This window comes from Pteropus alecto, unplaced genomic scaffold (assembly GCF_000325575.1).
Source record: "Pteropus alecto unplaced genomic scaffold, ASM32557v1 scaffold155, whole genome shotgun sequence".
NCBI classification, from domain to species: domain Eukaryota; kingdom Metazoa; phylum Chordata; class Mammalia; order Chiroptera; family Pteropodidae; genus Pteropus; species Pteropus alecto.
This window is the reverse complement of record NW_006438113.1, coordinates 13,593,840-13,606,262: the sequence shown is the minus strand read 5'-3', so window position 1 is coordinate 13,606,262 and position 12,423 is coordinate 13,593,840. Positions and strand designations below refer to the sequence as shown.

At 42.3% G+C, this 12,423-nt stretch overlaps 1 protein-coding gene across 1 annotated transcript in view; it reads right to left on the bottom strand.

Moving 5' to 3' along the window:
* Positions 1–2,821: 2,821 nt before the first annotated feature.
* NPFFR1 (neuropeptide FF receptor 1) overlaps positions 2,822–12,423 on the bottom strand; it is a 14,404-nt gene continuing 4,802 nt past the window's right edge. Inside the window, exons 3-4 of the mRNA XM_025049322.1 lie at positions 11,709–11,808; positions 2,822–3,698 (exon numbers count right to left, since the gene is read on the bottom strand). Of these exons, the coding sequence (XP_024905090.1) occupies positions 2,822–3,698; positions 11,709–11,808 (977 nt within the window). The remainder of the gene's footprint in view (positions 3,699–11,708; positions 11,809–12,423) is intronic.

The following is a 12,423-nucleotide window of genomic DNA, read 5'->3' as shown; positions in this document are numbered from 1 at the left end:
CACAAAGGACAAATACTTTATGACTCCATTTGTATGAAGTACCTGGAGTAGTCAGATTCATAGAGGTAGAAAGCAGAGTGCTGGTTGCCAAGGGCTGGGAGGAATGGAGAGTTGTTGAATGGGTACAGAATTGCAGTTTAGGATGTTTTTTAAAAATCTGGAAACAGTGGTGATGGTTACCCAACATGTTAATGCCACTGAACTGTACACCTTAAAATGGCTACATTGGTAAATATTGTGTTGAATATATTTTACCACATATATACAAATCCAAACACTCCACAGGTACCTATAAGGTCTCATCTTTCATAAAAGCATCAAGTCATATCTGTCACCATTCATATTCAATCTCTAAACAGGCAGGAATAACCTTTGATTTTTTTAAATAAATAAAAATAACAGCAAAATACATCAGTTCTGACCTAGTGCAGTTTTTTTTGACAGGCACAATCTTTCAAAGCATGGCATCTTTGCGGGGAAATAAAACAAAAGGGCCTTGGTGGAAAGATTGGCCTGTGTGAGAGTCCTGGTCTCCCCTGCTGGAGAGGCTGTGATTTTGTGGTTGGGGAGACAATGCTAAAAGAGGAACACACCCAAGAGGAGAGACCAGTGTCTCTGGACAGTTCCCACCCAGTCATAGGGATAAGCATTTGAGTTTGTGATTACTCTTTCTCTGGCCTATTTTTAGAGCCTGGGGTCATAGTTCTTCACAGTAAACAGCAGGAACTCTCTGGTCTGTTACAATACCTAAAATGGGGCCCATACATGCACTAGCTAATGAGGGATAGGATGGCATATCCCCTCCTGAGACCCTCATCCATCACCCCCAGACACCAGGTGGAGTGATGGACCTGTGGATCTTGGCAGCCTGCTCAATACATGGGTTTAGAGATATTGTACACAGAGCAGCTCAGGCCGGATAGTAAAAGAGTCAACACAATAGATTCTCATTTCCCATACCAAGAGCTTGAGGGTGGGGATGTTTGTTCCACAAGCATTCTGGCTCACCGTCAGGCAGAAAGCCTTTGTGGGAATTTCCAGCTCTCTTTCCCATTATGTCCAATCCACCATCCTTGAGAGGCAGGATGTGGCGGCATAGGAAGAAACCACCAGAAGACAAATTCTAATCTAAACCCTGCCCTTCTGCGACCTGTGACCTTAGCCCCTTTGAGCCTCAGTTACTTTGTTTGCGAAATGGCAACAACAATATCTCCCTCTACCTCATTTATATGAATCAAATCAGATAGTGTCTGGGGACTTGCTTAAGAAGGGATTACACAATTGCTTAGAAATTTTCTTCTGCCCTTACAAACACTAAACTCCTCTCCAACATGGAACTCAGAGTACTTAGAGTGGTGTAAACAAGGTTAGGTTACTGTGTATAGATTAAGAAAACAATGGAAGTCTCAGAGTCTCATTCTCTGCCCTGACCCGTAGAAATATTTCTTTTTTATTCACTAAAATTCTAGCAACACTGTGTTTTCTGTAGAGATGAGGAAAATGCCCAGTTAACTGCAGGCTATTGGGGCTGTGCAAGGGCCACCAAGGCAATCCCATTTTCTCCCATCTCCTAGAGCGAAGTTTTGTAATTCAGTTGTGCTGGGTGAGAGCCAGAGTAAACAGGGACCTTCTGGTCTCAAACTCTTTTTTGGGTAGATGAGTTTCATGTTGGAGAGGAGTTTAGTGTTTGTCCTCCAGGAGACTTCAAAAGGCATACCAGCTTAGGTTGGCTAATTTCTTTCCACTATCCCTGGAGGAAGTAGAGGAAAAAGGCCTTGGGAAGGCTTTGCGCTTGCAGCTCCAGTGAGCAGATGTGCTTCCAAAGGCAGATACAGGGTTCTGTACTTTCTCTTCTTCTTGTCTATGAATAAATAAACTGACACCTCCATGTGGCCTTACAGCTACCTGTCACATTGTAAGTATTTGCCAGGACCTGGGTGATGGTGGGCCCCATATGAGGAGAGGAGGGAGAACAGAGCCCACTCCCACCCCCCTACCCTCTCAGAGCTCAGACCCAGAGGGCAAGACCCAGAGTATTTGCAACTGATGCAGGCTCTCTAGGGTATGTTCCACAGCTGCTCGGGCATGATGTCCTGTTGTAGTACGTTAGGGAGAAGTGAATGGCCCTGGACACCAATAAAACAAACCTACAGAGAGCTGGCAGAGGGACATACCATGTTCTTCTTGGAAGGGGTCAAGGAGAGTGGCTTCAGTAACCACCAATAAAACAAACCTACAGAGAGCTGGCAGAGGACATACCATGTTCTTCTTAGAAGGGGTCAAGGAGAGTGGCTTCAGTAACATGAAAGACTCCAGGACACAGACGCAGAGCATCAAATGGATAGGGCAGTTTTGCTTTTTGCTTCTTTCTAGCAGCCTAATTAGCATTTACACATTTCACTGTCCTCCACTTCAATGTGCCCTTCTGGAGACAACTGGAGACAGTAACACCAGAGAGGCGCTGGAGTCAGCCATGCTCCTGTGAGAGATTGGACTAGCCACATCTCCTCTCCAGGCCTGTCTCTCATCTGTAAAAGAGAGATAGAAAAGCCTATTCCCAAAGTGTTGTGAGAATCCAGAGATGAAGTTTGTGGCAGAAGGGTTTGGGGAAACTTAGCTCCTCTTGGCTTCCCTTCCTTTGCCACTCTCTGGGGGGGTTGGCGGGGGCGGGGGACGTCCTAGAGAAGATATCACTAGCAGCAGTCTACTGCCTTGTATTTGGGAGGTAGGCACCAAGGCCTACCTTGGTGTAGGTGTCGTGTCCAGGTGTCACATGTCCAGTCAGGGTCCTCAGATTCAGAGTCTGTCCTCCTTATACCACTCAAATATCCCAGGCTGGTATGGTGAGGGGCAAATGGGAACAGCTAGGGCCTTCCGGGGCCAAGCCATGGTGGGCCACCCAGCCATTGCGCAGTGGGAGGCGGCCAGGCCTGGGGGCCCCACTGCTAGGCCCGGACTCGGAGGGTAGACCCGAGTCGCTGTGCTGCACCTCCACGAAGATCCGCGTGCGCAGGAGCCCGCGGGACCGCTCCGAGTAGGCCTCCTTGTGGCTCCCCCACTGCAGTGGGCAGAGCTGGGAACGGAAGGCAGCCTGGAAGCCGCGGCGGAAGTTCTCATTGAAGTAGCCATAGATGATGGGGTTGGCGCTGCTGTTGAAGAAGGCCAGCCAGTGGGCGAAGGGGAAGGCGTAGACCGTGACCAGGTGCAGCTGCGGTTCACTGAGCTGCCCGTAGTCGATGAGCAGCAGCAGAGCCCAGAGCGGCAGCCAGGACAGTGTGAAGAAGAGTGCCACCACGACCAGCATGTGTACCACCCTGGCCTTGCGCCGGGCCCCGCGCCGGCCCTCCGTGGCTGCCTCCCCGCGGGTTTGGCCAGGGCCCGAGGCCTTGACAAGCTTGCGTGCGATGCGGGCGTACATGACTACAATGAGCGTCAGTGGCGCCAGGTAAATGTGCGAGAAGAGCACGGCAGTGTAGATCTGGCGCATGCCCTTCTCAGGCCAGGCCTCCCAGCACGAGTAGAGTGGGTAGGAGAGGTTGCGGGCATCCACCATGAAGTGGTGCTCCTCGCGCGTAACAGTCAGCGTGATGGTCGAGGGGCACATGATAAGCAGGGCTACGGCCCAGATGACCGCGATGGTGACCAGTGCCTTCCGTAGGGTCAGCTTCTGGCGGAAAGGGTGCACGATGCGGCGGAATCTGCAGCACGGAGGAAAGAGAAGCAGGGGGTCTGGGTGGGTCCCAGTCGTCCACAGGTCAGAGCTAGCCCCAGATGAGGGCTGGTGGGTGTGGGCACTTCACATTCATCATCGCACCTTAGATAGCCTCAAAGAATAGCTCTGATATTAATTAGGTTAGTTTGCAAGTAAATTGGTTTCTCACCTGTGAGGAGTCAGCTCCTGGTCTCAGTAGCCAAGGAACAAAGGCAAAAACAGGATTTACTAGAGAGAGGGGAGGAGGAAGCTGCAGGAGGTATGGTAAACAGGAATCCTGTTTGTTCTTTTGGAGATTAACTGATTAGTCAGAAGTTAGCGGAGTGATCAGTCTGTGCATTCTGTCCTTGAGTAGGCCTGTTAGGTAGGTGTATCAAAGAAAACAATTTTTAGCTATTCATGGATTCTCCAGAAAACCTTGGGAGCCTAAACAATAGGCTGTCCCTATGTTATTTTGGTCAGTATCCTTCCAACAGTCCCTTCACAGTATTAGGATAGGCCTGCACCATTTCCTCCTTAGAACATCTCAGCAGCGATTATTATTACACCCTTAATTTACAGTTGAGGAGATGGATTCAGAGGTGTTAGGCAACTGACTCAAGGCAACACAGCTAACAAGTAGCGAGAACTAGCCTTGAAGGTAGATTTGTCTTGCTCCACTAAGCCATATAGACCAGAAGCTATAAACCTTCACTGTGCATTAAAACCTCCTGAAGCATTTTAAGAAATACCTATGCCCAGTTCTTCCGGCCAAAGATCCAATCTAATTAGTCTGGGAAGGTCATGTGACAATTTAGGGACTGAACCTGCACTAGAACATAGGCCTGGAGCTGACTCCCAGCCAAATGCCCTTTCCACTTCACCAGACTGTGTCCTGCTCTCCTGTCTAACCACCCTTTCCCCTTCCTGACAGAACATTCTACTTCTCCATGGCCTGCCTCAAGCCTTGCTGTCTCAATCTGTATGCCTTCGGCCTACTGGTTTCATAGCATCGCACACTTAAGAAATTCCCAGAGACCAATAATCCTTAAAGCATATGGTACTGGCTATAGTGCAGGATCAGTTAATGAATGGAGGAGAATCCTGGGCGGACCAGAAAGGCTTATTGGAGATGAAAAATTGAAGAATACTGAAGACACTACTGGAAGAGGTTGCATATTCACATATCATTAACAATAATAACAAAATTAAGATCACTGAAGGAGAAGAATTTTCCCCAATTGCCAGAAAGTTAGTGGCATTGCAGATATTGGAACTTAATTCCATCACCCCAGCTGCTTATATCACTGGGTCACAGAACACTATGTTTGATAATGGCAGAGACACGATGAGGATTAAGACATTAGATTCTGGAAAAAGTGGAATAGTGTCAGCATTATGGTGGAATAAGGGGACCCTTTGGTTTCTACCCTTAAAGTTACAAGTCAGACAACTATCATTCAACAAAGGCTTCCCTGCTTAACACACAAACTCCTCTGAGAGATCCACACATCAAGACATCTGAAGGTAGGTGTATCAGAATAAGCAGGAGAGGCAAGATGGAGGGAAGAACAGAGACCGGAGTCGCAGATGCAATTGGCACCAACCATGCCCCCAGCTGACGTGGTGGCGAGGTAAAGAGTTGGGTTGCAACCTACATAGTATCCCAGAGGGCCAGGAGAGCAGAAGCAACATTTCTGTCTGAGTAGTTGGCACTAATGTGGCTAAACCTGGGTAGAGACACAACAAAGTGGTGTGGCAGCAGCAGACTAGCAGCCACCATTACTAGCAAGAAAGCAAAGCTGCAGACTCCATACCCATTGAGGTGGAACCTGGTAGAGGCAGCAGAGATGCCTTGAATAGCACAGTGTGGCTGGCAGCTTCTGTACAAGAAAGCAGCACTGGGAATTTGAAGGTTCAGAGTCCCATCACCCTCCACATCCCACCATGGGAGTGGTACCATAAGACTGAGGTGTCTCAGACACAGAGGTGTCCCAGACACAAAGGAAATGCCCACCTCCCTGGGGAATATGGGGCATTTTTCCATAACTGAAGCAACACTTCCCCACCGAGATCCCAGAGGGGCCAGTAGTGTAGGCAAGAGAAAACAAAAAACTTGTGCTATAGGATCTACCAGAAAAGGAAAGAAAGGCCTCTACTTATCAACCTGCTGAATTGTTAAGCGCAAAACAGTACCTAAAAAAGAAGAGTTCACTCCCTCAAATGCCCAGGCAGAGAAACAATCCATCGAGTGCTGTGAATAACCAAGGTAACAAGGTAGCTCAGAAAGGAAGTGAAAAGTTTCCAGAAACTAAACGCAAAGATATGAAAGACTGTGACTTAAATAGCAGAGAATTCAAGATTGCAATTACAAATAAAGTCAATGACATACAAGAAAACTCAAAAAGGCAGTTCAATGAGTTCAAAAATAAAGTCAATGAACAACAGGAGTACTTTACCAAAGAGATTGAAACTAGAGAAAAACCAAACAGAAATTCTAGAGCTGAAGAACTCAACAAATGAGATGAAGATTAAAAGAACTCTGTGAGAGCTATCTGACTTTATTAGAAAGAGCAACATAAGTATAATGGGTATACCAGAAGGAGAAAAGAAAAAAGAAGGGCACAGAGAGCCAGCTCAAACAAATAATCGACAAGAACTTCCCAAATCTATGGAAAGAACTGAATCCTGAAATTCAAGAAGCTAACAGAACACCTAAATATCTCAATGCAAAAAGACCTCCTCCAAGACGCATTATATTAAAACTGTCAAAAGTTAATGACAATAAAGAATTCTCAAGATAATCAGGGGAAAGAAGACTGTAATCTACAAAGGAAACCCCATTGGATTATGATCAGGTTTTCTAGCAGAAACTTTACAAGCCAAGAGAGTTGAATAAAATATTCAAAATATTGAAAGCAATAAACTACCAGCCGAGAATAATATATTCTTCAAAATTATCCTTTAGATATAAAGGAGAAATCAGAGCTTTTCCAGAATTTCCAGAAAGCTGAGAGAATTTACCCGCAAGACCTGCATTACAAGAAATGTTGTAAGGAGCTCTTCTATCTGAAACAAAAAGATAAAAGTATACAAAACTTTGAGTAAGATAAGAGACAGAAGCAGGAAATTGAAACTCTATTTCAGAATAGAGTATTAAAAATTTTATAACATAAAGTTACAAATTAAAAAAGCATTTTTTAAAAAGACAACTGCAATTTGGAAGTAAACACACAGCATAAAAAAGAATAATGGGAAAGGACTGAACTTGCACAGGTGAATGAAGATAAGATGCAATCAGAAGAAAAAAGACTATATGAAACTTTTTTTTACATAAACCTAATGGTAATCACAAAACAAAAATCTAGAGCTAAGACACATAACTCTGGAGATACAAAGCAACCGGAAAACAAAGATAAAATGACTGTAGTAAGTCCTCATATGTCAATAATTACCCTAAATGTAAATGGACTGAACTCACCAGTCAAAAGGAACAGAATAGCAAGATGGATTAAAAAATAAGACTCGACTACATGTTGCCTTCAAGAGACCCATCTCAGCTACAAAGACAAACATTGGCTCAAAGTGAAGAGGTGAAAGATGATACACCAAGCAAATGGCGTCTAGAGAAAAGTGGGTATAGCCGGACTTATATCAATTAAAATAGATATCAAGATAAAAAAGGTAACAAGAGACAAAGACAAAGATGGACATTTTATAATGATAAAGGGTACAATTCATCAAGAAGGCATAACCCTGATATATGCACCCAACCTGGGAGAACCAAAATATATAAAGCAATTATTACCAGACCTAAAAGGAGAAACTGACAAAAATATAATTATAATAAGGGACCTGAATACCCCAATGACAGTAATGAGTAGATCATCCAAGCAGAAAGTCAATAAGGAAATATCAGCCTTGCATGACACATTAGACCAAATAGACTTACTCAATATTTATAGAATTTTCCATGCCAAAATGACAGAATATACAGTCTTCTCAAGTGTACATGGAACATTCTCAAGGATAGACTATATGTTGGAACAAAAAACTAGTCTCAATAAATTTAAGAAGATTGAAATCATACCAAACATATTTTCTGACCACAACAGTATGAAACTGGTGATTAACTACAAGAAAGCTGAAAAAAACTCCACAAATATATAGAGATTAAACATGCTACTTAACAATGATTGGGTCAAAGAAGAAATAAAGAGGTCAAAAAATACATAAAGACAAATGAAAATGATAATACAACATACCAAAATTTTGGGGAAGCAGCAAAAGCAGTACCTGAGGGAAATTTATAGCATTATAGGCCTACCTCAAGAAACAAGAAAAGTCTCAAAAACGAAAGAGAGTAAGTTACAACGGACCCCACAAAAATACAAAGGATTACAAGAAATAAGAATACAATAAAAAGCTATACACCGCCAAATTCGATAACCTAGAAGAAATGGATAAATTCTTAGAAATATTTAACCTTCCTAGACTGAAATATGAAGAACCAGAAAACCTAAATAGACTAATCATTAGTAAGAAAATTGAAAGTCATCAAAAACCTCTCCAAAAACAAAAGCCCAGGACCAGATGGCTTCACTTGTGAATTCTAACAAACATTAAAAGATTTAATACATTTTATTCTCAAACTCTTCCAAAACAATTGAATAAGAGGGAATATTTCTTTAGTCATTTCCTAAGGCCAACATTATCCTGATATTAAAAGAACAGCCAAGGACAACACAAAAAAAGAAAATTATGGGCCAATATCTGATGAACATAGATGCAAAAATTCTAAACAAAATACCAGCAAATCAAATACGACAATACATTAAAAGGATAATACATCACGATCAAGTGGGGTTCATTCCAGGGATGTAAGGATGGTCTGACATATACAAATCAAGCAATGTGATACACTACATTAACAAAATAAATGATAAAAATCATATGATCATATCAATAGATGCAGAAAAAGCATTTGACAAAATTCAACATTTCTTTATTATTAAAACACTCAATAAAATAGGTATAGAAGGAAAGTACCTAAATATAATAGAGACCACATATGACAAACCCTCAGCTAACATTCCTGATGGCAAAAAAAACCTGAAAGCTTTTCCTCTAAGACCAGGAACAAGACAAGGATGCCCATTCTCATCACCATTATTCGACATGGCACTGGAAGTCCTAGCTAGAGCAATCGGTCAAGAAAAAGAAATAAAATGCATCCAAACTCGGGATAAAGAAGTAAAGCTCACTATTTGCAGATAACATGATTCTATATATAGAAAACTGAAAAGACTTCATCAAAAGACTATTAGAAACAATAAACAAATACAATAAAGTTGCAGGATATGAAATCAATGTACAAAAATCCATTGCATTTCTATATACTAAAAATGAAATATTAGAAAAAGAAAGGAAAACAATCTCATTTACAACTGCAACAAAAAGGTTAAAATATTCAGGAGTAAACTTAAAGGAAGTGAAGGACCTGTATACTGAAAACTATAAGACTTTTTTGAAAGAGATTGAAGAAGGCACAAAGAAAGAAAAAGATATGCCATGTTCACGGATTGGAAGAATTAACAGTGTTAACATGCTATATTGCCTCAAGCCTATACAGATTTAACACAATTCCCATCAAAATCCCACTTGCATTTTTCACAGAAATAGAACGAAAAATCCTCCAAGACCCCAAATAGCCGAAGCAATACTGAGAAAAAAGGACAAAGCTGGGGGCATCAAACTCTTTGACTTCAAACCATACTATAAAGTTCCAATAATCAAAACAGTATGGTATTGTCAGAAAAACAGACACATAGACCAATGGAACAGAATTGAGAGCCCAGAAATAAATCCACACATATATGGGCAACTAATTTTTGACAAAGGAGTCAAAAAACATTCAATAAAAAAAGAAAAGCCTCTTCAATAAATGGTGTTGGGAAAACTGGAAAGCCATATGAAAAGAAATGAAACTGCTATCTGAGACTATACACAAAAATTAACTAAAAATATATTAAAGACTTGAATATAAGACCTGAAACAATAAAATCCATAGAAGTAAATATAGACACTGAACTTAACAGACCTTGGTTTCAGAGGGGTTTTTATGAACATAAACCCAAAGGCAAAAGAGGTAAAAGCAAAAATAAATGAATGGGAGCACATTAAACTAAAAAGCTTCTGCAAAGCAAAGAAATCACGGACAAAACGTAAAGGCAACCAACCAAATGGGAGAAGATATTTGCAAATGATATCTCCAATAAGGGGCTAATATCTAAAATATATAAGAATTTATACAACTCAACAACAACAAAAAGCAACTCAAAAACCAGGCAGAGGACCAGAATAGACACTTTTCCAAGGAAGACATACACTTGCCCAATGGATACATGAAAAGATGCTCGACTTTACTAGTTCTAAGGGAAATGCAAATCAAAACCACAATGAGATACCACCTCACACCTGTTAGAATGGCTACTGTCAAAAGGCAAGAAATATCAAGTGTTGGAGACGATGTGGAAAAAAGGAGACCTTTGCACACTGCTAGTGGGAATGTAAATTGTTGCAGCCTCTATAGAAAACAGTATGGAGGTTCCTAAGAAAATTAAGACTAGAGCTACCATATGACCCAGCAATTCCTTTTCTGAGTACCTACCCCCTAAATTTGAAAATACTTATTTGTAAAGATATATGTACCCCTGTGTTCAATACAGCATTATTCATAATAGCCAAGACATGGAAACAACATAAATGTCCTTCAATGGATGGTTGGATAAAGAATATGAGGTATATATACACGATGGAATACTAGTCAGCCCTAAAAAAAAGATTAAATATTGCCATTTGGGATAAGATGAATAGATCTTAAAAGTATCATCCTAAGTGAAATAGGTTAGATGGAAAAGGACAAAAACTATATAATTTCACTCATATGGAGGATGTAAAACAAAAAAGCAACAAACGAAACAAACAGAAAACTCATAGATACAACAGAATGGTGGTTACCAGAGGGGAAGGGGGTGAAAGGAAGCGGAAGAGGGTAAAGGGAGTCAAATATATGATGCTGGAAGAAGACTAGACTTTGGGTTGTGAACACACAATGGAGTATACAGATGTCGTACACCTGAAATTTATATAATGCTATTAACCAATGTTATCCCAATAAATTTAATAAAAACAAGTACATAAATGGAAAGGGTAGTGCTAAGAAGTACCTGTATTGCAAAGAGAAGAATGGGTGTGAGTGTAAGAAGGAGATCAAATATTAAAAGCTGACATTTGGACACTGTGCCAAGTAGTATGCATCAGCTTTATAAGCAGAAGCTCGTTGAAGCCTCCCAACCATCCTGTAGAGTATTTTCCATTTTGCAGATGAACAACTGAGGCTCAGATTAGTTAAGAAACTTAGTAAAAGGGCTCACTGATGGGGAGCAGGACATATTGCTGTTAGTCGGCATTTTATTGTTCTCAAAGCCTCTTTGGCCCCAGGCTCCATTCCATTAGCAGACCCATGCTTATCAGAGAATCTGATGGAATCTGAGGCTGTAAAGAACATAAGTAGCTGGTGATAGGGTGGAGTTGAGGAGCCAGTAGGGGCAGGGATCAACAAGTAGGCCATGGAGGTGAAGTCAAGGAGCAGGGGGACACGCTTCCTTTCTAGCTGTATTGAGGCCCACCCGTTAAGCTGCTAACCTGGCTCAGAATCATGCATGGCAGGATTCCTGCTCCCCAGGAAAGAAGGACCACCTTCAAGCTCCTCATAAGCCCCCCAAATCCCTATTAAACCTCCTTAGGAGCTGCCTCCAAGCCTTCTGAAAGGAGGTGGTAGCATCCTCTGCAGGTCCTCCAAGTTTAGAGGGCAGCCTTCCCTTTATGGCTCAGGATTCAGCCCCACCCACCACAGAGCAGCTCCAGCCTTTCCCCGATCCTGCAGTGAAGACAGTGGCTCTTTCTAGTGCCGGGCCCAGTCAACCCGGGATAACCCAGTTGGGAACCCTCTTACCTTTCCACAGCAATGGCCACCAGTGTGAAAACGGAAGCTGATACAGACATGCCCTGCACCAAGCCGCTCATCTTGCATGTGGCGTTGTCAAAAGGCCACCCTGCAATGACAGAGGCCACCACAGAGTAAGCGATGTCTCACCCACAAAGAACCAGGGACCCTGGCCAGTCCCCTCTGTGGCTTGGATCCTTCCTCCATGCCCTGCTAGGTGGTCATCCCGTCTCTACTTACACACTTTCAGGAATGAGGAACTGACTAGCCCATACCACTGTGGACATTTCTGACTATTAGAGAGACAATCATTTTCTCAACCAATGATTTCTGTCAATGAGCTTTGGATCCACTCAGCCTAATGCAGTTTGTAAGAATGCATACAAACAAAAAGACATACGTTACATTTAATAGAATGTTTGCCTATAGGGAAGGGGATTTGGAGTAGGGTAGGGGTATAGAAAGGAATGAATAAAGAAAATTAAAGGGGCTTCACAACACAGTGAATTCACATAGTGCCATGAAGTGTGGAAGTGAATAATTCAATCATCTGTACCTGTGTTCTGAAAGAGAGTGAGAGGGAAGAAAGGAAGGGAGGGAGGGAGGGAGGGACATGAAAGGAAGCCCTCTGAGGAGTGGCCCATGTTAAAAGGTACCTGGCTTCCAAAGAGGTTTCGCCCAACTGCCAGGTGAAAGATGCACCAGAAGGTATTAAGGGAAGCAC